Genomic DNA, 24449 nt, shown 5'->3' with positions numbered 1-24449 from the left:
ATTAACATTCAATTCTCTGGCAACAACTCTGGTGGACCTTTCTGCAGTCAACATGCCAATTGCACGCTCTCTCAAAACTTGAGACATCTGTGGCATTGTGTTGTGTGACAAAATTGCACATTTTAGAGAGGCCTTTAATTGTCCCCAGCAGAAGGTGCAATGATCATGCAGTTTAAAACTTCTTGTCAATAGGGGGGTGCTGTTTTCACTTTGGAAAAAATCGTGCCAAAATGAAACTGCCTCGTACTCTATTCTAGATCGTACAATATGCATATTATTATTACTATTGGATAGAAAACACTCTCACGTTTCTAAAACTGTTTGAATTATATCTGTGAGTAAAACAGAACTCATTTTGCAGCAAACTTCCAGACAGGAAGTGAAAAATCTGAAAACGAGGCTCTGTTTCAGGGCCTGCCTATTCAATTGCCTAATATTTATCGATATGCATGCACTTCATACGCCTTCCACTAGATGTCAACAGGCAGTGGAAGGTGGAATGGGGTGTCTAGCTTGATCTGAGGTCGAACAAGAGCTCTTGGAATGACGTGTCCAGAATTTCCTTTCTCTACCTAGGCGCGGGAAGCCCCTCCATATTGTCTTATGATTAGCGTTCGGTATACACGGCTAATATCTCCGGCTTTGATTTTATTTGATGCATGTGATAATATCATCGTAAAGCAGTTTTTTTCAACCAAGTTCTATCAGTTTATTCAACGTTTATTTGGACTTTTGGAGTTTTCCGTTCTTTGCGTCGAGAGAAACTGTGAACGTCATCAACATTGGCTAGCATTGTGGCACGAATTCGACAGGAGAAAAGGACATTCTAAAACCAAACAACAATTTATTCTCGACCTAGGACTCCTTGTACAAGATTCTGATGGAAGCTCAACAAAAGTAAGAACAATTTATGATGTTATTTCGTATTTCTGTGGAAAATGTTATTCCTATTCTCTGCCATTTTGGCGGGCGCTGTCTCGCAATAACGCAAGCTGTTTGTTATGGTAAAGTTATTTTAAAAAATCTAACACGGCGGTTGCATTAAGAACCAGTGTATCTTTCATTTGCTGTCCAACATGTATTTTTTAGTAAAGTTTATGATGAGTTCTTTGGTCAGATTAGGTGAGTGTCCAAAATATCTCCTGACATTCTGGGGAAATGTTGCTACATTTTCACAATGTATAACCACTGTTTGCAGCTCTAAATATGCACATTTTCGAACAAAACATAAGTGTATTGTATAACCTGATGTTATAAGACTGTCATCTGATGAAGTAGTCCAAGGTTAGTGATTAATTTTATATCTTTTGCTGGTTTTTGCGATGGCTACCATTTGCTGCTAATAAATGCATTTGTGTGTTTGGCTATTGTGGTAAGCTAATATAATGCTATATTGTGTTTTCGCTGTAAAACACTTAAAAAAATCGGAAGTATTGGCTGGATTCACAAGATGTTTATCTTTCATTTGCTGTACACCATGTATTTTTCATAAATGTTTTATGATGAGTATTTAGGTATATCACGTTGCTCTCTGTAATTATTCTGGCTACTTTGGTGATATTTTTGATGGTAGTTGCAATGTAAAACTATGATTTATACCTCAAATATGCACATTTTCGAACAAAACATACATTTATTGTATAACATGTTATAAGACTGTCGTCTGATGAAGTTGTTTCTTGGTTAGTGACTAATTATATCTATATTTGGTCGGTTTTGTGATAGCTACCTATGCGGTAGAAACATGGTGAAAATATGCGGTTGAGTCTTTGGCTATTGTGGTTAGCTAATAGAAATGCATATTGTGTTTTCTCTGTAAAACATTTTAAAAATCGGAAATGATGGGTGGATTCACAAGATGTTTATCTTTCATTTGCTGTATTGGACTTGTGATTTCATGATATTTATATGCTATTATTTACTTGTGGCGCTATGCTAGGCTATGCTAGTCAGCTTTTACTGATGAGGATGCTCCCGGATCTGGGATGGGTGTTAAGTAAAGGTTAATCAGCTTCTTGAAATGCCACACCTATTAGGTGTGCAGAAATGCATCACCTATCAGGTGATTATCTTGGCAAAGGAGAAATGTTCACTGACAGGGATGTAAACAAATTTGTGCACAAAGTTTGAGAGAAATAACCTAATGGAACATTTCTGGGATCTTTTATTTCAGCTCATGAGACATGGGACCAACACTTTACATGTTGTATTTTATATTTATATAAGAAATAAATGTTCATATTTGAGTAAATTTAAAGATACCTTAATATAAAATGACTCAAGTAAAAGTGAAAGTCAGCCAGTAAAATCTTACTTAAGTAAAAAAGTATTTGATTTGAAATATACTTAAGTATCAAAAGTAAATGAATTTGCTAAAATATAAACTCAGCAAAAAAAGAAACGTCCTCTCACTGTCAACTGCGTTTATTTTCAGCAAACTTAATAACATGTGTAAATATTTGTATGAACATAACAACATCCAACAACTGAGACCTAAACTGAACAAGTTCCACAGACATGTGACTAACAGAAATGGAATAATGTGTCCCTGAACAAAGGGGGGGTCAAAATCAAAAGCAACAGTCAGTATCTGGTGTGGCCACCAGCTGCAATAAGTACTGCAGTGCATCTCTTCCTCATGGACTGCACCAGATTTGCCAGTTCTTGCTGTGAGATGTTACCCTACTCTTCCACCAAGTCACATGCAAGTTCCCGGACATTTCTGGGGGGAATGGCCATAGCCATCACCCTCCGATCCAACAGGTCCCAGACGTGCTCAATTGGATTGAGATCCAGGCTCTTCGCTGGCCATGGTAAATCACTGACATTCCTGTCTTGCAGGAAATCATGCACAGAACGAGCAGCATGGCTGGTGGCATTGTCATGCTGGAGGGTCATGTCAGGATGAGCCTGCAGGAAGGGTACCACATGAGGGAGGAGGATGTCTTCCCTGTAAAGCACAGCGTTAAGATTGCCTGCAATGACAACAAGCTCAGTCCGATGATGCTGTAACACAGCGCCCCAGACCATGACGGACCCTCCACCTCCAAATCGATCCCGCTCCAGAGTACAGGCCTTGTTGTAACGCTCATTCCTTCGATAATAAACGCGAATCTAATAATCGACCTTGGTGAGACAAAACTGTGACTTGTCAGTGAAGAGCATTTTTGCCAGTCCCGTCTGGTCCAGCGACGGTGGGTTTGTGCCCATAGGCGACGATGTTGCCGGTGATGTCTGGTGAGGACCTGCCTTACAACAGGCCTACACGCCCTCAGTTCAGCCTCTCTCAGCCTATTGCGGACAGTCTGAGCACTGATGGAGGGCGTTCCTGGTGTAACTCGGGCAGTTGTTGTTGCCATCCTATACCTGTCGCTCAGGTGTGATGTTCGGATGTATCGATCCTGAGCAAGTGATGTTACACGTGGTCTACCACTGCGAGAACGATCAGCTGTCCGTTCTGTCTCCCCTGTAGCGCTGTCTTTCGCATCTCACAGTACGGACATTGCAATTTATTGCCCTGGCCACATCTGCAGTCCTCATGCCTACTTGCAGCATGGCAAAGGCACGTTCACGCAGATGAGCAGGGACCCTGGGCATCTTTCTTTTGGTGTTTTTCAGAGTCAGTAGAAAGGCCTCTTTAGTGTCTTAAGTTTTCATAACCTTGACCTTAATTGTCTACCGTCTGTAAGCTGTTAGTGTCTTAACGACCGTTCCAGAGGTGCATGTTCATTAGTTGTTTATGGTTCATTGAACAAGGATAGGAAACAGTGTTAAAACCCTTTACAATGAAGATCTGTAAAGTTATTTGGATTTTAACAAAATATCTTTGAAAGACAGGGTCCTGAAAAAGGGAGGTTTATTTTTAGGCTGAGTTAACTTAAGTATTAAAAGTACAAGTGTAAATTATTTTAAATTCCTTATATTAAGCAAACCAGAAGGCCCGATTCTCTTGTTTTTCAAATCTACGGATAGCCAGGGGCACACTCCAACACTCAGACATAATTTTAGAAACAAAGCATTTGTGTTTAGTGACTTAGCCAGATCAGATGCAGTAGGTAGGATGAGGGATTTTCTCTTTACGTTTGTGAATTAAACCCTTTCCCTGTCCTGCTCAGCATTCAAAATGTATGGAGTAGAAAGTACATTATTTTCTTCAAGAATGTAGTGGAGTACAATTAAAAGTTGTCAAAATTATAAATAGTAAAGTACAGAGAGCCCAAACTTTACACCACTGAGTGAATGGTGGTTAACATAGTTGACTGAGTTTGGAATTTTCACTCAATTCACTTTTGTCTAATGTCTGTGCCCTAATAGTCTACTTCCATTTTGTGACGCTTGGTCAATTGAGCATGTCAATTCAATTCGAACATCCCGTAAAGTATTTGTCCACATTGTGTATCTCTGCTTTTATTGATGCACAATAGCTGCTGTGACAGTGGCTTGTCTGTTCCAATAACCAAAAGGGGAAACCAGACATAACTCAACCGTAACTATTTTTGAAATCCACATTTTATACCACATTTCTTCAATATTATACACTTCCCTCGAAACGTCAAAGCAAAGGTCCCTACAATTCCTCGTAGCGCTCGGAGGAAATTGAATCAACGGGATTAACCTAATTTAAGGACCTCTCGAGGTTCACAGAGAGATATTATCCCCTGTAGCATGCCAGCCCTGCATTTCATTCGACAACATATGGTAATGAGGTTTACATCCAGAACAGCAGCCGGAGAAATCTCCAGTTTGAAAAACATTTGCACTGCTTTTCAAACACCCTTAGAAGTGACATCAAAACATAGCTATGAAAGCCACAACTCTTTCCTAAGTTCACTGTATTCCCCAGAAGCGAATACATTAGTAGCTAATTCAAGTAAGTGTTTTATTACAAAGACAAAATGTACTAACCGGTTCACTTTTCAAATTTGAAAGAATAAATTATAACATTTATATAACGTAAAATAATTCAAGAGTACATTTATATTGCGTAAGTTTTACACTTAAGCAACTTGTTCGGTTCTTCTCGTTGTAATGTTCAACAGAGCAGAGAGCATAGTGCTCAGAACATAAACGTCAATTGCACAAAAAGCTAAAAGATGTTGAATGCAGGGAGCAACACTTTGACACTCGATTCAAAGACCACAGAACAGTTAAAGAACAATTCAACTAGATGTCACATGCCTTCACAGGCAGATATTTCAGTACGCTTTTGACATGTATTCACAATTAAATAGGGGAAACAGCAGAAGCTGTCTTTTAGAGAGAATCAGCTATGTTATCTGCATACACTACATCACCAAATGCATGTGGACACCTGCTTGTCGAACACCTCATTCTAAAATCATAGGCATTAATAAATGGAGTTGGTCCCCTCGTTTCTGCTACAGTGCCTTCTGAAAGTATTCAGACCCCTTCCCTTTTCCACATTTTGTTACGTTACAGCCTTATTCTAAAATGGATTAAATAATAAAAATCCTCAGCAATATGCACACAATACCCCATATTAACAAAGCGAAAACAGGTTTTTAGAAATGTTCGCAAATCTATATATATATATATATATATATATATATTTTTTTTTAATACCTTATTTACAAAATAATTCAGACCCTTTGCTATGAGACTTACAATTGAGCTCAGGTGCATCCTGTTTTCATTGATCACCCATGAGATGTTTCCACAACTTTTTATTTATTTAACCCTTATTTTAACAGGTAAGTAGACTGAGAACACATTCTCATTTACGGCGAATAGTTACAGGGGAGCGGAGGGATGAATGAGCCAATTGTAAACTGGGGATGATTAGGTGACCATGATGGTATGAGGGCCAGATTGAGAATTTAGCCAGGACACCGGGGTTAACACCCCTACTCTTACGATAAGTGCCATGGGATCTTTAGTGACCACAGAGAGCAAGGACACCCGTTTAACGTCCCATCCAAAAGACAGCCCCCTACACAGGGCAATGTCTCCAATCATTGCCCTGGGACCAGAGGAAAGGGGGCCTCCTACTGGCCCTTCAACAGCATCTGGTCTCACATCCAGGACCAACCCTGCTTAGCTTCAGAAGCAAGCCAGTAGTGGGATGCAGGGTGGAATGCTGCTGGTAAATTCAATTGATTGGACATGATGTGGAAAGGCACATACCTATCCATATTTGGTCCTACAGTTGACAGTGCATGTCAGAGCAAAAACCAAGCCATGAGGTAGAAGGAATTGTACATAGAGCTCCGAGACAGGATTGTGTCAAGGCACAGATCTGGGGAAGGGTACCAAATCAATTCTGCAGCATTGAAGGTCCCCAAGAGCACAGTGGCCTCCATCATTCTTAAATGGAAGAAGTTTGGAACCACCAAGACTCTTCCTAGAGCTGGCCTGCCCGGCCAAACTAAGCAATCTGGGGAGAAGGACCTTGGTCAGAGAGGTGAATAAGAACCAGATTGTCATTCTAACAGAGCTCTAGAGTTCCTCTGTGGAGATGGGAAAACCTTCCAGGAGGACAACCATCTCTGCAACACTCCACTAATCAGCCCTTTATGGTAGAGTGGCCAGACGGAAGCCACTCCTCAGTAAAAGGCACATGACAACAATGGAAGCTGCGGGGACTTGCTTCCATTCATCCACAGGAGCATTAGTGAGGTCGGGCATTGATGTTGGGTGATCAGACCTGGCTCGAAGCCGGCGTTCCAATTTATCGCTAAGGTGTTTGATGGGGTTGAGGTCAGGGCTTTTTGCAGGCCAGTCAAGTTCTTCCACACAAATCACGACAAACTATTTCTGTGTGGACCTAGCATTGTGCACAGGGGCATTGTCATGCAGAAACAGGAAAGGGCCTTCCCCAAACTGTTGCAACACAAAGTGGGAAGCACAGAATTGTCCAGAATGTCAATGTATGTTGTAGCAATAAGATTTCCCTTCACTGGACCTAAGGGGCCTAGCCCGAACCACAAAAAAACAGCCCCAGGCCTTTATTCTTTCTCCCCAAACTTTACAGTTGGCACTATGCATTCAGGCAGGTAGCGTTCTCCTGGCATCTGCCAAATCCAGATTCGCCAGAAGCGGGATTCATCACTCCAATGAATGCATTTGCACTGCTCCAGAGTCGAATGGCAGCGAGCTTTACATCACTCCAGAAGACGCTTGGCATTAGCTATGGTGAACTTAGGCTTGTGTGTGGCTGCTCGGCCATGAAAACCCATTTCATGAAGCTCCCTATGTACAGTTCTTGTTTGGAACTCGGTAGTGAATGTTTCAACCGAGGACAGCACTCGGCGGTCCCGTTCTGTGAGCTTGTGTGGCCTACCACTTCGCAACTGAGCCATTGTTGCTCCTAGACATTTCCACTTCACAATAACAGCACATACAGCTGACCAGGCCAGCTCTAGCAGGGCAGAATTTTGACGTACTGACTTGGTGGAAAGGTGGCATCCTATGATGGTGCCACGTTGAAAGTAACTGAGCTCTTCAATAAGGCTATTCTACTGTCAATGTTTGTCTATGGAGATTGCATGGCTGTGTCCTAGATTTTATACACCTTCCAGAAACAGCTGAAATAGCCGAATCAACTAAAACTTGAAGGGGTGTCCACATACTTTTGTATATTTAGTTTAGATGTGGATATACAGCACACACTTGAGGTAGACACTGCCCATAACCACAGATCTAGGGTCAGATTGCACAACTCCAAATCCTAACCTTCACGATTAGGAACCATTAGTAGAACCAAAATGTCTGACATTGGGTCAGTCTTTAGATTCAACTATTACCCACTCCACAGTACAGTAGCGTGCTGACACAGTAGCGTGCAGTCACACAACACAGCAATTGCTAACTTAAACGCTCACTTACCCATGGTGCAGTTGGTGGTGAAGCCCGGTTTGATCGTGGCGGTGGCGTCCTGTTCGTTCGGCCGGTCATAGCTGGCTTGGATCCTGAAGGTCGCCATTCCACGGGACCCCAGGGTGAGGTGGACCACTGCCCAGCTGCCGAGTAAAGAGATGAGAATGAAGATCAGGGCCACTAGTAGACACCCCGGGCGACAGGGCCCCCCATGCCTACTGTAGGGGTAGGGAGTCAGGACAGGAGTTCCCTCTTCCTCCACCTGAGTTTCCCCCTCCGTGGAGGTCTCAGGAGAAGGGGGAGAGGGGGTAGACTGGGTTTGTGTGGAGCATGTTGTGTTCGAGTCCCCCTCCTCCCCTTGCATTTTGGGAGGTTCCCCCTCATCCTTAGCCTGTTGGTGCATGCTCCTGCCGGGTAACGTGTGGACAAGCTTTTGGCGAAGCCTCTTACTAACAGCTGACAGGTGGTGTGCGTAGATGACACCTTGCACTTCAGTACCAGAGGTGGCAAAAATAGAGTGTGCAGGTGTGTGTGTGTCAGAGAGAGAGTCAGAAAGGGTGTGTGCATGCCACACACACCAATGCTAGCTCCTGTGTGCACGGAGATCCTGAAGCGAATGCTCTCTCCAGCAAGCCACCGCCTGCCTTTGTGTAGTTCAACGTGGTCCATAATTTTATTAAGCAAATTGCTGCTGATTTCACTTTGGATTTGGGCTACTGACCAATGACTAATCCCTCCCTCCCGCTCTCTCTCCTCCCTCCCCTTGCCTTCTCTTCCTCCCTCCCCCTCTCCCCTTCCAACCCCCTATCACCATGCCTATTTTCTGTATTATTTCCTTATGACATACTGTATGCCTCTCCGCCATCGATTGGATCAAAATAAACAACATGAGGAAGTACAGTAGCTGTGGATTTGTGGCTACTTAGTAAACACAATGCACACATACTGTAAACCACAACCACAACACTTCTAGTAAGAAGTACTGAAAGTCAATTAAAAGTCATTATTACTTAAAATGTTTATGTGGTACTGAATCAAAACTAAATGATAAGTCACACCAGGTACATTTTTTGTAAGATCTGATAAAACCTGAACTTTTTTCCCAGCTTGCTCTACTGCAGGTAGACTTTTTTAGAATTGTTTTAAATATATGTGTTTTTGCCTGTACATTGTGTAATTGATTGGTTAAATGTTATGCTACACAATAAAATAAATATCGTTTTTGCAACCGTTACTGAAATGGTTGTTCCAGATTTAAATCTCTTAGGTAGTTTCCTCCCACTGTTCTTAACCCTGGCACTCATTATGAATGCAGGTTGCGGGTGAATGCAAATTTCAACTGTTGGATAGCCTAACGCTTGATAGATTCCAATAGGAATTACACATCACTTTGCAAACCAGCATAATGTGATTTACAGTTAGGGTTGCAAAAGTATGGTACATTTTCCAGGTATTCCAGAAATCCTGTCTGGAAGTTTGTGGACATTTTGCCACCCTACTTGCAGGCCTAATGTGGCCCCTTGACTTTTTCCAATTTTGTTAACTTAAAGCCCTATTCTAAAATTGATTACATTTGTTTTATCAATCTACACACTGTACCCCATAATGACGAAGTGAAAAACGGTTTTTAGACATTTTTGCAAATTTGTTCAAAATAAAAAACAGAAACACCTTATTTACATAAGTATTCAGACCCATTGCCATGAGACTAGAAATTGAGCTCAGGTGCATCCTGTTTCCTGTGATAAATTCAATTGATTGGACATGATTTGGAAAGGCACACACCTGTCTATATAGGTCCCACAGTTGACAGTGCATGTCAGCGCAAAAAACCAAGCCATGAGGTCAAAGGAATTGTCCGTAGAGCTCCGAGACAGGATTGTGTCAAGGCACCAAAAACATTCTGCAGCATTGAAGGTCCCCAAGAACGCAGTGGTCTCCATCATTCTTAAATAGAAGAAGTTTGGAACCACCAAGACTCTTCCTAGAGCTAGCCGCTCAACCAAACTGAGAAATCTGGGGAGAAAGGCCTTGGTCAGGGAGGTGACCAAGAACCCGATGGTCACTCAGAGATCTCCTCTGTGGAGATAGGAGAACCTTCCAGAAGGACAACCATCTCTGCAGCACTCCACTGATCAGGCATTTTGGTAGAATGGCGAGACGGAAGCTACTCCTCAGTAAAATACACATGACAGCCCACTTGGAGTGTGCCAAAAGTTACCTAAAGACTCTGACCATGAGAAACAAGATTCTCTGTTCTGATGAAACCAAGATTGAACTCTTTGGCCTGAATGTCAGGCGTAACGTCTAGAGTAGACCTGGCACCATCCCTACGGTGAAACAAGGTGGTGGCAGCATCATGCAGTGGTATCTTTTTCAGTGGCACGGACTGGGGGACTAGTAAGGATCGAGGGAAAGATGAACGGAGCAAAGTACAGAGCGATCCTTGATGAAAACCTGCTACAGAGCACTAAGGACCTCAGACTGGGACGTAGGTTCACATTCCAACAGGACAATGACTATAAGCACACAGCAAAGACAACGCAGGACTGGCTTCGGGATAAGTCTCTGAATGTCCTTGAGTGGCCCACCCAGAGCCCAGACTTGAACCCAATCGAACATCTCTCCAACCTGACAGAGCTGGAGAGGATCTGCAGAGAAGAATGGTAGAAACTCCCCAAATACCAGTGTGCCAAGTTTGTAGCGTCATACCCAAGAAGACTCAAGGCTGTAATCGCTGCCAAAGGTGCTTCAACAAAGTGCTGAGTAAAGTGTCTGAATAATTTTGTAAATGTAATATATATTATAAAATTATAAAACAAGTTTTTGCTTTGACGTTATGGGGTATTGTGTGTAGATTTAAAAAATATATATTAAATACATTTTAGAAGGCTGTAACGCACATATGTCAGAGTCAAGGCCCGCGGGCCACATCCGGCCCGCGAGAAGGTTTTTTACGGCCCCTGGGATGATCTTGATTTATTATTAGAACCGGCCCGCAGACCGCAGCAAGCCGGCAGCCCGCAGATCTTTTACACGCACCAATACTACATTTCCCACAATGCAACGGTGACGCACCGAGCAGTAGGCTGCTTCATTTCAATATTTATTGGCACAGCAGTCGTCAGCATCACAGTAAAATTAACTTTCAGATACCCATCAAAAATGGCAAAACGGAAGGTGGACACTGAGAACCGGGGGTTTCAAACAAGGTGGGAGTCGGAGTATATGTTCACGGAGGTAGCTGGAAAACCTGTGTGTCTTCTGTGTGGAGAAAGTGTGGCGGTACTGAAAGAGTATAATCTGAGACGACATTATGAAACGAAACACGCGGACAAAAACAAGAATACGGACATGGAACAAAGGCTACAAAAGGCAGAGGAATTAAAACGAGGCCTCAAATCTCGACAGGCTCTGTTCAAAAAAGCCAAATCACAAGGCCAGGCTGCTGTCAAGGCCAGTTTTATTTTGGCAGAAGAGATCGCTAAATCAGCCCGGCCATTTACGGAGGGGGATTTCATCAAAAACTGCATGATTAAAGTTTGTGACGAAGTTTGCCCAGAAAAAAGGCAACTCTTTTTAAATGTGAGTCTGAGCAGAAACACCATTGCCGAGAGAGTAGACCAGTTGTCCATCAATCTAAAAGAGCAGCTTGTGAAAAAGGGAAAAGATTTCATTGCATATTCCTTGGCTGTGGATGAGAGCACCGACATTTCTGACATTGCCCAGTTGTCAATTTTCATCCGCGGAGTGGACTCCAGCCTAAGCGTGACAGAGGAGTTTTTGGCTTTACGTCCTATGCATGGCACAACTACGGGGCATGATTTGTATGAAGAGGTGTCAAGATGTGTAAATGAGATGGAGCTGCCTTGGGAAAAACTCGTGGGTTTGACAACCGACGGAGCACCTGCGATGTGTGGACACAGGAGCGGACTGGTGGCGAAGATACGGGAAAAGATGCAAGAGGAAAACGCGACAGGTGAGCTGACAGCTTATCATTGTATCATACACCAGGAAGCGTTGTGCGGTAAAGCCTTGAAAATGGAGCATGTAATGAGCATCATCACGCGCACAGTTAACTTTATCAGAGCCAAAGGTTTGAATCACCGCCAGTTCAAGGCATTTCTGACGGAGTTAGAAACGGAGCATGGTGATTTGCCTTATCACACAGAGGTGCGATGGCTAAGCCAGGGAAAGGTGCTTCAAAGATGTTTCGAGCTTCGTGAGGAGATTTGTCTGTTCTTGGACAGCAAAGGGAAAGACACAACACAACTCCGAGACGAAATGTTTCTGTGTGAAATGGCTTTTCTGTGTGACATTACGAGTCATCTGAATGCAATGAACTTGCAGCTGCAGGGTCGGGATCATGTCATCTCTGATATGTACAGTACAGTGAAGGCATTTAAAACCAAACTGACTCTGTGGGAGACGCAGATGCGGAAAGAAAATTTGAGCCACTTTCCCAGCTGCCAGACCATGAAAGAGAAGCTCTCTACCAGTGCGTTCCCGAGCGCACAGTTGGCTGATAAAATAGGTATGCTTGCCGCTGACTTTCGACGCCGATTTGCTGACTTTGAAGCACAAAAAAGCAGGTTGGAACTGCTCGGTAACCCATTTGCTGTTGACGTGGAAAGCTCACCACCAAACCTCCAAATGGAGTTGATTGACCTCCAATGCAATGATGCACTGAGGGCAAAATATGCGGCAGTGGGTGCTGCGGAGTTCGCCCGTTTCCTCCCCGACACAATGCCCCAGCTGCGCATCCAGGCTGCTCAAACGTTGTCTATGTTTGGCAGCACATACCTGTGTGAACAACTGTTTTCTTTGATGAACCTGAACAAAACATCACACAGAAGTCGACTTACTGCTGAACACCTCCACTCAATTCTGAGGATTTCCTCAGCTCAGAGCCTTACCCCGAACATTGATGAACTTGTGGAAAAGATGGGACACCACCAAGTATCACCCTCAACCTCAAACAAGTGAACATTACTGTGCAATCACATATTTAGAGTTTTTACTCAGTTCAAGTTTAAAAGTTAAAGTTTAATATTTGTTTTCACTGCATGTTACTTCTCCTTAAACAAAGTGTTGTTTTTGATTAATAGATTTTTGCACTTTATTTTATTGTATTTCAATCCAATTATATTTTAAAAATATTTCAGTTGAGTGGATGATAGAAAATTGCTATTATTGTTTTTTTCTTTGAAGTAAATTTAGCCCACTTTTGCTAAAATAGAAAATATAGGCTACTGATGGTGCCTTGAATACCGGTTTCTTTCATTTAATGTTCATGTTATGGGGATTTTTATATAAAGGAAATTTGTCTTTTGTGTCTGTTGAAAATTAAAGATTACTGACAGAGCCATAAGAAAATATTGCTTTATTTATCTGATCATATTGGAATATATTTGTTAGGTTTTCAGTAGGTTCAATTAGGTTCACTAGACTATATGCGTCATTTAAAATTTTTTCAATGAACATTCGAACAGTCCGGCCCTCGGCTTGTAGCTAAATTTTTTATTTGGCCCTCCGTCCATTTGACTTTGACACCCCTGCTGTAACGTAATAACATGTGGAAAAAGTAAATTGGTCGGAATACTTTCCGAATGCACTGTATGTAATCATTACATTTTAATGACAATATTCACCTAGGAAGACCACAGGAATGAAAATAGGCAAATTCAACAACCATGTCTTTGTCACTAACAAATACAGTCATGGTTGGTAACTCTACAATTCAATCGAAAAGGCAAGGCACACTGGGAAATGATTGCAATCTTGGCTTAGTGGGGGCATTAAATTGAAGTATACGTACTTATAAAAAAAATGCATTTGTATTACTCATAGCAAGAGAGCACTCAGCTATTGAGGTTTCTTAACTAAAACATTTTGGGGTAATCGGTATTCCTAAAAATGTTTGAGTAGGCAGAACTTATCCGGTATTACATTGGACACACTTTGCTGTTTACTTTAAAACCGCAGATAATCATCGCCTTCACATGTAGATGTTATAAAAGATACATTTACAAGATAACTCCAGCTTCAATATTGTGACTTCAATGGTATTTTCTTCTTGCAGAGTTCAGTTTGGCGCACAGAAAATGTTACCCATAATGTTATCAATATTGATACATGACTAAAAGGGCTTGAACTACTGAGGACATGGATGTAACGCAGAGACTTAAAAGTCCATCACACTAAATATCTCCAAAGATGTTTGTAGTGCCTCCTAGGGTTTCATTAAGCGGTGGTGCAGTCAGTAAACCATACCAAATATACGCATGACACATAAGTAACTCAGGACCAGTACCTACAGATGTAGGATCCTAATATGACCATTATTGTCGCAGCAAAATATTCCCGCAGCAACAGGATTTTAACATTTTGTCCATTCACACTTTTCCGCCGATGTTATGTTGCTTGATCGGTGGTTAGACTATTAGCTAGCCAAAATTATTGTAATGGAGAACTGTAAATTCTCGAGCAATTTTTTGTTTTATTAAAAGTAAAATACTCTAAAGCAATTTACTGCAGCTTACTGTAAATTAAGGTGCATTGTGAGAAAATGTTGTGGGCAGGGAAATAATTGCTGTATTTTGAATGATAATTCATTACCACCCCACGGAATACAGTACCTTGCCGTATTTTATGACATCAGAAACCTTTAGTTGTTTATTGCTCTTTTAACATATTTTGAAGAGTCCCTTGTAAGAGACAATATTTGTTGCACCCGTGATTGAGAACGCCGTATAGTGCCCCGTCAATTAAAAATGCATATGTGATAGATTAGGGTTGCAGGAAGTCTTAAAGCTTATATGGTTGAGGAATTTGTCCATGTTCTTTTGGGCTGTTTTGACCTGTAGTCACTGTCAGTTTGGAAGCCTTGGTTACGGCCTCTAGAAGTGCAAGTATTTGTATTTACAATGGATCCCCAACTTCTTGGGGTCCAGCAAAATGAAGGCATTTATACAATTTTAAAAACATTACAAAGCATTCACAGATTTCACAATACACTGTGTGCCCTCAGACCCCTACTCCACCACAACTACATACAGTACCAGTCAAAAGTGTGGACATACCTACTCATTCCAGAGTTTTTCTTTCTTGTACTATTTTCTACACTGTAGAATAATAGTGAAGAAATCAAAACTATGCAATTGCACATGGAATAATGTAGTAACCAAAACATTGTTGAACAAATCAAAATATATTTTATATTTGAGATTCTTCAAAGCAGCCACCCTTTGCCTTGATGACAGCTTTGCACACTCTTGGCATTCTCTCAACCACCTTCATGAGGTAGTCACCTGGATTGCATTTCAATTAACAGGTGTTGCTTGTTAAAAGTTAATTTGTGGAATTTATTTCCATCTTAATGCGTTTGAGCCAATCAGTTGTGTTGTGACAAGTTAAGGGTGGTATTCAGAAGATAACCCTATTTGGTAAAAGACCAAGTCCATATTATGGCAAAAACAACTCAAATAAGCAAAGAGAAACATCAGTCCATCATTACTTTAAGAAATGAAGGTCAGTCACTCAGGAACATTTCAAGAACTTTCAAAATTTCTTCAAGTGCAGTCGGGGAAACCATCAAGCGCTATGATGAAACTGGCTCTCATGAGGACCGCCACAGGAAAGGGAGACACAGAGTTACCTCTAATGCAGAGGATAAGTTCATTAGAGTTAACTGCACCTCAGTTTGAGTTCAAATAACAGACACATCTCAACATCAACTGTTCAGAGGAGACTACGTGAATCAGGCCTTCATGGTCAAATTGTTGCAAGGAAACCACTACTAAAGGACACCAATAATAAGAAGAGAGTTGCTTGGGCCAGGAGCGCTTGAGATGGTTTGGGATGAATTGGACAGCATAGTGAGGAAAAGTAGCCAACAAGTGCTCAGCATATGTGCAACTCTTTCAAGACTGTTGGAAAACCATGCCTCATGAAGCTCGTTGAGAGAATGCCAAGAGTGTGCAAAGCTATCATCGAGGCAAAGGATGGCTAATTTGAAATATCTAAAATATAGCATGAACAGTATTTGATTTGTTCAACACTTTTTTGCTTACTACATGATTCCATATGTGTTATTTCATAGTTTGTGTCTTCACTATTATTGTACAATGTAGAAAGTAATACAAAAAAAAGAAAAACCCTAGAATGCAACAATCTCTCCTATCCCCTCCCCACATCCATCCACTTTCCAGCATAGTACATTACATGGGCTCTGGGAAAAAGGAAGAGGGGATTTCTGCATTGATAGAGAATAAGCTTTGTTATGAAGGGCCAATGCTCCACTATATTCCATAATTTTTTTAATTTCACCTTTATTTATCTAGGCAAGTCAGTTAAGAACAAATTCTTATTTACAAGGACGGCCAAGGAACAGTTGGGGTTAACCTCTCTTGGGTAGGGGGCAGTATTTAGAATTTTGGATGCCCAATGTAAACTCCCTGTTACTAAGGCCCAGAAGCTAGGATATGCATATGCATGGTAGTATTGGATAGAAAACACTCTAAAGGTTCCAAAACTATTAAATAAATGTCTGTGAGTATAACAGAAATTATATGGCAGGCGAAAACCTGAGGAAAATCTATCCAGGAAGTGGGATTCTTTTGATGTGGGTACTTTTCTATTGAGTGCCTATACAGTATCTAAATGGTTAGGACCCAGATTGAAGTTCCAATGGCTTCCACTATATGTCAACAGTCTTTAGACATTGTTTTAGGCTTGTATTCTAAAAAATGAGGAAGAATGAGACCATTTTGTAAGTGGCATGCAGAATGAAGCAGAGCTCGTTTGCGCGCATGACCGATTGCGAGCCGTTCGTTGTTTTTCGTTTCTATTGAATACGCTATTGTCCGGTGAAATATTATCGATTATTTAGACAATAGACAACCTGAAGATTAATTATAAACATCGTTTCACATGTTTCAACGAACTTTACCGGTACTATTAGGATGTATTCTATGTCATAACCGCCTTTGAGCCAGTGGATTACTGAACAAAAAGCGCCAACAAAACTGAGTTTTTGGGACATAGAGGGACTTTATCGAACAAAACAAACGTTTATTGTGTAACAGGGACTCTTGTGACTGCAACCATATGAAGATCATCAAAGGTAAGTGATTAATTTTATCGCTATTTCTGACTTTCATGACTCCTCTTCTTGGCTCGAAAATGTTTGTATGCTTTTGTAAGCGGGGCGCTGTCCTCAGATAATCGCATGGTATGCCTTTGCCATAAAGTCTTTTGAAATCTGGCACAGCGGCTGGATTAACAAGGAGTTAATCTTTAAGCCGATGTATACACTTGTATTGTTATGAATGTTCAATTAACTTTCTGTATTTTGAATTTGGCGCTCTGCAATTTCACCGGATGTTGGCTAGCGTCCCACCTGCCCATAAGAAGTTTTAACTGCCTTGTTCAGGGGCAGAACGACATCCTTTTACCTTGTCAACTTGGGGATTCAATCTAGCAACCTAAAAAGAAGATGAGACAGGGAGCTCTTCAGGGGTGGTCAGAGGAGTGTTCAGGTAGGTGTGTGGGAGTTTCCATCGGTGCCACCTCGGTGGAGAGTCCAGACCAGGTTTCCACTGTGCGCATTCCCCCAGAATATGCCGATTTGGCTATCGCTTTTAGTAGAAAGAAAGCGACTAAATTACCACCTCATCGACGGTGGGATTGCGTGATAAACCTCCAGGTGAACGCTGCACTTCCCAGGAGTCATGTGTACCCCTTGTCACAGGAGGAGACGTTGGCTATGGAGACATATGTCACGGAAGCTCTGAGACAGGGGTTTATTCGGCCCTCCATGTCACCCGTCTCCTCGAGTTTCTTTTTTGTGAGAAAGAAGGAGGGAGGTATGCGTCCGTGCATTGATTATCGAGGTCTAAATTCAATCACAGTGGGATTTAGTTATCCGCTACCTCTCATCGCTACGGCGGTGGAATCATTCCACGGAGCACGTTTTTTCACAAAACTGGATCTTAGGAGCGCGTATAATCTGGTGCGTATTCGGGAGGGAGACGAGTGGAAAACAACGTTTAGTACCACATCAGGCCACTATGAGTACCTCGTCATGCCGTATGGGTTAAAGAATGCTCCAGCCGTTTTCCAATCCTTTGTAGATGAGATTCTCAGGGACATGCACGGGCAGGGTGTGGTAGTGTATATTGATGACATCCTGATCTATTCTGCTACACGCGCCGCGCATGTTTCCCTGGTGCGCAGGGTCCTTGGGAGGCTGCTGGAGCATGACCTATACGTCAAGGCTGAGAAATGTGTGTTCTCCAAACAAGCCGTTTCCTTCCTGGGTTATCGCATTTCCACCTCAGGGGTGGTGATGGAGAGTGATCGCGTTAACGCCGTGCGTAATTGGCCGACTCCAACCACGGTAAAGGAGGTGCAGCGGTTTTTAGGGTTTGCCAATTACTACCGGAGGTTTATCCGGGGTTTTGGCCAAGTGGCGGCACCCATTACCTCACTGCTAAAGGGAGGGCCGGTGCGTCTACAGTGGTCGGCCGAGGCTGAGGGAGCTTTTAACCAGTTGAAGGCACGTTTCACTGAGGCTCCCGTGTTGGCGCATCCGGACCCTTCATTAGCGTTCATAGTGGAGGTGGATGCGTCCGAGGCTGGTGTTGGAGCCGTGCTATCACAGCGCTCGGGCACGCCACCGAAGCTCCGTCCCTGTGCTTTCTTTTCTAATAAGTTGGGTCCGGCGGAGCGGAACTATGATGTGGGGGACAGGGAGTTACTAGCTATGGTAAAAGCCCTGAAGGTGTGGAGACACTGGCTTGAGGGGGCTAAGTACCCTTTTCTCATCTGGACTGACCATCGCAATCTGGAGTATATCCGAGAGGCGAGGAGATTGAATCCGCGTCAGGCGAGGTGGGCCATGTTCTTTACTCGTTTTAGATTTACGATCTCTTACCGACCAGGTTCCCTCAACACAAAGGCCGACGCGCTGTCTCGTCTCTATGACACGGATGACCGGCCCATCGATCCGACTCCCATCCTTCCCGCCTCTTGTCTGGTGGCTCCGGTGGTATGGGAGGTGGACGCGGACATCGAGCGGGCGTTGAGGGTAGAACCTGCGCCGTCCCAGTGTCCGACTGGCCGTAGGTACGTACCGCTTGGTGTTCGTGATCGATTGATTCGGTGGGCTCACTCAATACCTGCTTCGGGTCATCCGGGGGTGGAGAGGACAGTGCGTGGGAAATACTGGTGGCCCACCTTGGCTAAGGACGTGAGACTCTATGTCTCCTCCTGCTCGGTATGCGCTCAGAGTAAGGCTCCTAGGCACCTACCGAGGGGGAAGTTACAACCCCTTCCGGTTCCACAACGGCCATGGTCTCATCTATCGGTAGATTTTTTGACGGATCTTCCTCCATCTCAGGGGAACACTACCATTTTGGTCGTTGTGGATCGGTTCTCTAAGTCCTGTTGTCTCCTCCCATTGCCTGGTCTCCCTACGGCCCTACAGACAGCGGAGGCTCTATTTACCCACGTCTTCCGGCATTATGGGGTGCCGGAGGATATCGTATCTGATCGAGGTCCCCAGTTCACGTCCCGGGTATGGAGGGCGTTTATGGAGCGTCTGGGGGTCTCGGTCAGCCTCACCTCTGGGTATCACCCCGAAAGTAATGGGCAGGTGGAGAGAGTGAACCAGGAGGTGGGTAGGTTTCTGAGGTCGTATTGCCAGGACCGGCCAGGAGAATGGGCGAGGTACGTCCCGTGGGCGGAGTTGGCCCAGAACTCACTCCGCCACTCATCTACGAACATGTCGCCCTTCGAGTGTGTACTGGGGTACCAGCCTGTCCTGGCTCCGTGGCATCAGAGCCAGACTGAAGATCCTGCGGTGGAGGAATGGGTACAGCGCTCTAGAGAGACCTGGCGTGCGGTCCAGGACTCTCTCAAGCAGGCCAGTGAACGGCAGAAGAGGAGCGCTGACCGCCACCGCAGTGAGGCCCCTGTGTTTGCACCAGGGGACAGGGTCTGGCTCTCGGCCCGAAACTTGCCCCTCCGCCTGCCCTGCCGGAAGCTGGGGCCGCAGTGTGTGGGGCCATTTAAAGTCCTGAGGAGGATAAACGAGGTGTGTTATAGGTTACAACTTCCCTCTTACTATCGTATTAACCCCTCGTTTCATGTGTCTCTCCTCAGGCCGGTGGTAGCTGGTCCCCTGCAGGAAGGTGAGGTACCGGAGGTCCCTCCTCCCCCTCTCGACATCGAGGGGTCCCCGGCGTATAGGATAAGAGCCATTCTAGACTCAAGACACCGGGTGAGGGGCCTGCAGTACCTCGTGGACTGGGAGGGGTACGGTCCGGAGGAGAGATGCTGGGTACCGGTGGGGGACATCTTGGATCCGTCCCTTTTGAGGGACTTTCACCGCCTCCATCCGGAGCGCCCTGCTCCTCGCCCTCCGGGTCGTCCTTGAGGCCGGAGTCGGCGCGCTGCGGGAGCCGCGCGTCGGGAGGGGGGTACTGTTACGAGTCCCGCCGAGGATGGTGCCTCTTCCCGTTCGGGCGGCGCTCGGCGGTCGTCGTCTCCGGTCTACTAGCTGCCACCGATCCCCTTTTCTGTTTTCTTTTTAGTTGGTCTAATTTGTTTCACCTGTTGTGTGTTTAGGTTAGGGGTTATTTAAACCCAGTTTGCCCGCTCCCTTTTGTGCGGGCTTGTTTTTCTGTTTCGTGTTTGTGGTGTGTATTAGCGGATTTTTGTGATTCAATTTACTTTGGACATTTCTCTTTACGCGCCCAGTGTTTAGTGTGGCGTCACCGGATTGTAGGTGATTATTGTAAGGAAATAAATTCCACTCGTTGAAGATATTCCTGCTCTCTGCACCTGACTCTTATTTCCACCACTGGAATTGTTACACAATGCAACTCCAAGTCAATCACACTTCTGTGAAATCAAACTGCCCACTAAGGAAGCAACACTGATTGACAAAAAATTTCACATGCTGTTGTGCAAATGGAATAGACAAAAGGTGGAAATTATAGGCAATTAGCAAGACACCCCCAAAAAAGGAGTGATTCTGCAGGTGGTGACCACAGACCACTTCTCAGTTCCTATGCTTCCTGGCTGATGTTTTGGTCACGTTTGAATGCTGGCGGTGCTCTCACTCTAGTGGTAGCATGAGACGGAGTCTACAACCCACACAAGTGGCTCAGGTAGTGCAGTTCATCCAGGATGGCACATCAATGCGAGCTGTGGCAAAAAGGTTTGCTGTGTCTGTCAGCATAGTGTCCACAGCATGGAGGCGCTACCAGGAGACAGGCCAGTACATCAGGAGACATGGAGGAGGCCGTAGGAGGGCAACAACCCGGCAGCAGGACCGCTACCTCCGCCTTTGTGCAAGGAGGTGCACTGCCAGAGCCCTGCAAAAGGACCTCAATCAGTGTTGCTTCCTAAGTGGACAGTTTGATTTCACAGAAGTGTGATTGACTTGGAGTTACATTGTGTTGTTTAAGTGTTCCCTTTATTTTTTTGAGCAGTGTATTTCTCCCATGGGCAAAGAAATTCAAAAGGGGTAATTAACAGTAATTTTGATTCAAATTTGGAAATTGTCCAAACAGATCATCAAAGTAGATGGATTATTTAAAATATGTTATTGGACAATTAACAGATATGCCTTATTAACCTATACAGTCCAAATAATGATGATCCAACGAACAAAGGATCTGCTTCGGAAAAGTTGTATTCCTGGTCGTAGTGCTGGTTACTGCCGCTCTGATATCCAATAGTTCTTCCCAGCTGTATGTAACATCACAAGACAAATTCTGGGCTATCAATGTAAGAAATAAAAAAACGAAATACTGCAAATGTTCTTTAGAGCTAGAAGCGAGGCAGCCCTCTCTTTCGGCACTAAAGCAAGTGCCTAATTTTCAGTATATCATGTTTTAGTTTCTACTGTAGCATACTGTACGCATGTATGTATGGAGCATAATGTCTATACAGTTTTATTCACGTTTTTAAGTACTGATGACAAATAATGCATTCCATTCCGATTATTGCATAGATTGTGATGGACACCTATGATCTGTGCAAAAATACTTTTTTGAAGGTTGTACTGATAATGATGAGCTAATGCTAAGCTATTTGCCAGCTATGTGTGGCGCCATGTTTGTTGATATTATATAATGCATTCTGGGTGTCACGTAAACGTCTCTCAGATGAAAGATGTTATAATGAGGGGAACGAATGTTTCACTCGTCTTTCAAGTAATCTTCACGAATTTAATGAAAGGAACACATCCCCTTCAACATACATACTGCAAACAGACCAAAGTCATCTTCTTATCTTTGTTTGACATGAAAAAACAAACATGGTGGTACACACAAACTACCCATCGTTGGATTACTTTCGATTTTTAGAAAGTGGTATACTCAGTTATTTCGATCAATGGTGAGCTCACCCGTGATGTGATGAATTGTAAATAGTAATTGCTCTTAGCTAATTCATATTGTGGTTTCTGTCACTCAAGAGTTAGCTAAATATGACCGCTTGTGTAATGTCAATGTAGGATACATTTTATGGTTTGGATGATTGTGTTATGCTGTCGATACTTCTTTGAATGTCTGAACATTGCATGCCAAAATTAACTGGTCACATTCAGGACATAACTTTGTAAGGACTGTGTTTGTGCAAAATGTTTCTGTGAAAAACAGTTTGGCTAGCTCAAAATGCTGACTGTTGCGTCAATCAAAACTGGACGTTCTTAATAAGTATTCGAATCACACCGGTTTGAGCGTATGCTGCAGGGACCACTATGGTCACCTAATACCTTTTTTGCGCTATTGGTTAGAGCCTGTATTTAAGCATTTCGCTTTAATGTCTACACCTGTTGTATTCGGCGCACGTGACAAAAACTTTGATTTGATTTGAATTACATTTTGAATATGGATTACCTGTATCTTATCAGCCAGCTAGTTATTTGAATCAGGTGCACTAGATTAGGGTTGGAGAAAATCTACAAAGACGTCTACAAGACGGTAACTCTCCTGGAGAAACATGGCTGAGAACAAAACTATATTGAGCGTCAATGTTGTTGGGATATAATTTTAGCTAGCTACTGTTGCTAAGATGCGAGAGAGTGGCTGGGTTTCAGGAACCTAGAACGGATAGATCTCCAATGAGGAGATCATGATGAAATGATGATTAATTTCTGACTTTGAATAACACTATGATCTGTAATGCTAATTCTGTCCATCTTTTTTTTCTCCTTCAAAACTTCTTAAGGCTAGGGGGCAGTGTTTTGACGTCCGGATGAAAAGCGTGCCCAAAGTAAACTGCCTGTTACTCAGGCCCAGAAGCTAGGATATGCATATAATTGGTATATTTGGATGGAAAACACTCTAAAGTTTCTAAAACTGTTACAATAATGTTTGTGAGTATAACATAACTGATTTGGCAGGCGAAACCCAGAGGACAAGCCATCCAGGGGAAAAAATAATTAAGGTCATAGGATTTCCCAATAGATTTCTATGGGAAACCCTATTTATGAGGAACGCGGTTGCAGTTCCTATGGCTTACACTAGATGTCAACAGTCTTTAGAAATTGGTCGATGTTTTTCTTTTGAGAAATGAAGTAGTACTATTCATTCCATGTGTCACTCTGAAGGTCCCTACTATTTTGCTGTGCGTGAACAGGAACGCGCTCCGTGTTTTTTTTCTTCGGTAAAAAACAGATCATCCCGTCTTAAATTTGATTGATTATTTACATTTTAGGATACGTAAGGTTGGATTAGGAACATTGTTTGAAATGTTTGGACCAAGATTACAGGTAACTTAGATACTTTGTAGTCATGTTGGGCGAGTTGGAACAGGTGTAATTCTGAATCAAACGCGTCAAATAAATGGACATTTTGGGGATATAAAGAAGGAAGTTATTGAACAAAACGACCATTCATTGTGTCACTGAGACATTTGGGATTGCAAAAAGAAGATCTTCAAAGGTAAGGCATTTATTATATCGTTATTTCTGACTTTTGTGTCGCACCTGCCTGGTTGAAAAATTATTTACATGTGTTTATATGCGGGGTGCTGTCCTCAGATAATCGCATGGTCTGCTTTCGCCGTAAAGCCTTTTTGAAATCTGACACAGCGGCTGGATTAACAAGAAGTTAATTTTTATTTTGATGTATTACACTTATATTATCATGAATGTTGAATATTGAAATTCCTGTAGTTTGAATTTGGCGCTCTGCAATTTCACTGGATGTTGTCAAATCGATCCCGCTAAAGGGGTTGGCGCGTGAAGGGATCACAAAGAGGTTAATATTGTAATTAGTTAGCTTTCCTTCACTGTTTGCTGCAAAATATTGCAGAGAAAATAATGTTTTTAATTAAATCAACAGTACCTTTTTTTGAATATTCAAAAGGAAGGAAGTGGTCATTCTCTGATTAGAGTGTCACTATCGACAACTTTGTGGAGTTTCTTAGGTCATTTAAAGAAGTGCCTATTGGATAATGCCAATATTCCAAGCCCCCTTTTGACAAGAAAACCAGCAACCAGAGATCGTGGCGCCATTTAGGAAATGTCGATCATGAATATGGAATATTGACGGAGAAAAGAGGGGGAAAAACTCACTAATGTCATGTCTATAATA

At 43.0% G+C, this 24449-nt stretch overlaps 1 protein-coding gene across 1 annotated transcript in view; it reads right to left on the bottom strand.

Moving 5' to 3' along the window:
* LOC129812506 (ALK tyrosine kinase receptor-like) overlaps positions 1–24449 on the bottom strand; it is a 779676-nt gene that overhangs the window by 156067 nt on the left and 599160 nt on the right. The window contains exon 5 of the mRNA XM_055864118.1: positions 7846–7979. Within this exon, the coding sequence (XP_055720093.1) occupies positions 7846–7979 (134 nt within the window). The remainder of the gene's footprint in view (positions 1–7845; positions 7980–24449) is intronic.

This window comes from Salvelinus fontinalis, chromosome 16 (assembly GCF_029448725.1).
Source record: "Salvelinus fontinalis isolate EN_2023a chromosome 16, ASM2944872v1, whole genome shotgun sequence".
Classification (NCBI taxonomy): domain Eukaryota; kingdom Metazoa; phylum Chordata; class Actinopteri; order Salmoniformes; family Salmonidae; genus Salvelinus; species Salvelinus fontinalis.
Note: the sequence above shows the minus strand (reverse complement) of the source record. Positions and strands in the feature narration are given on the sequence as shown.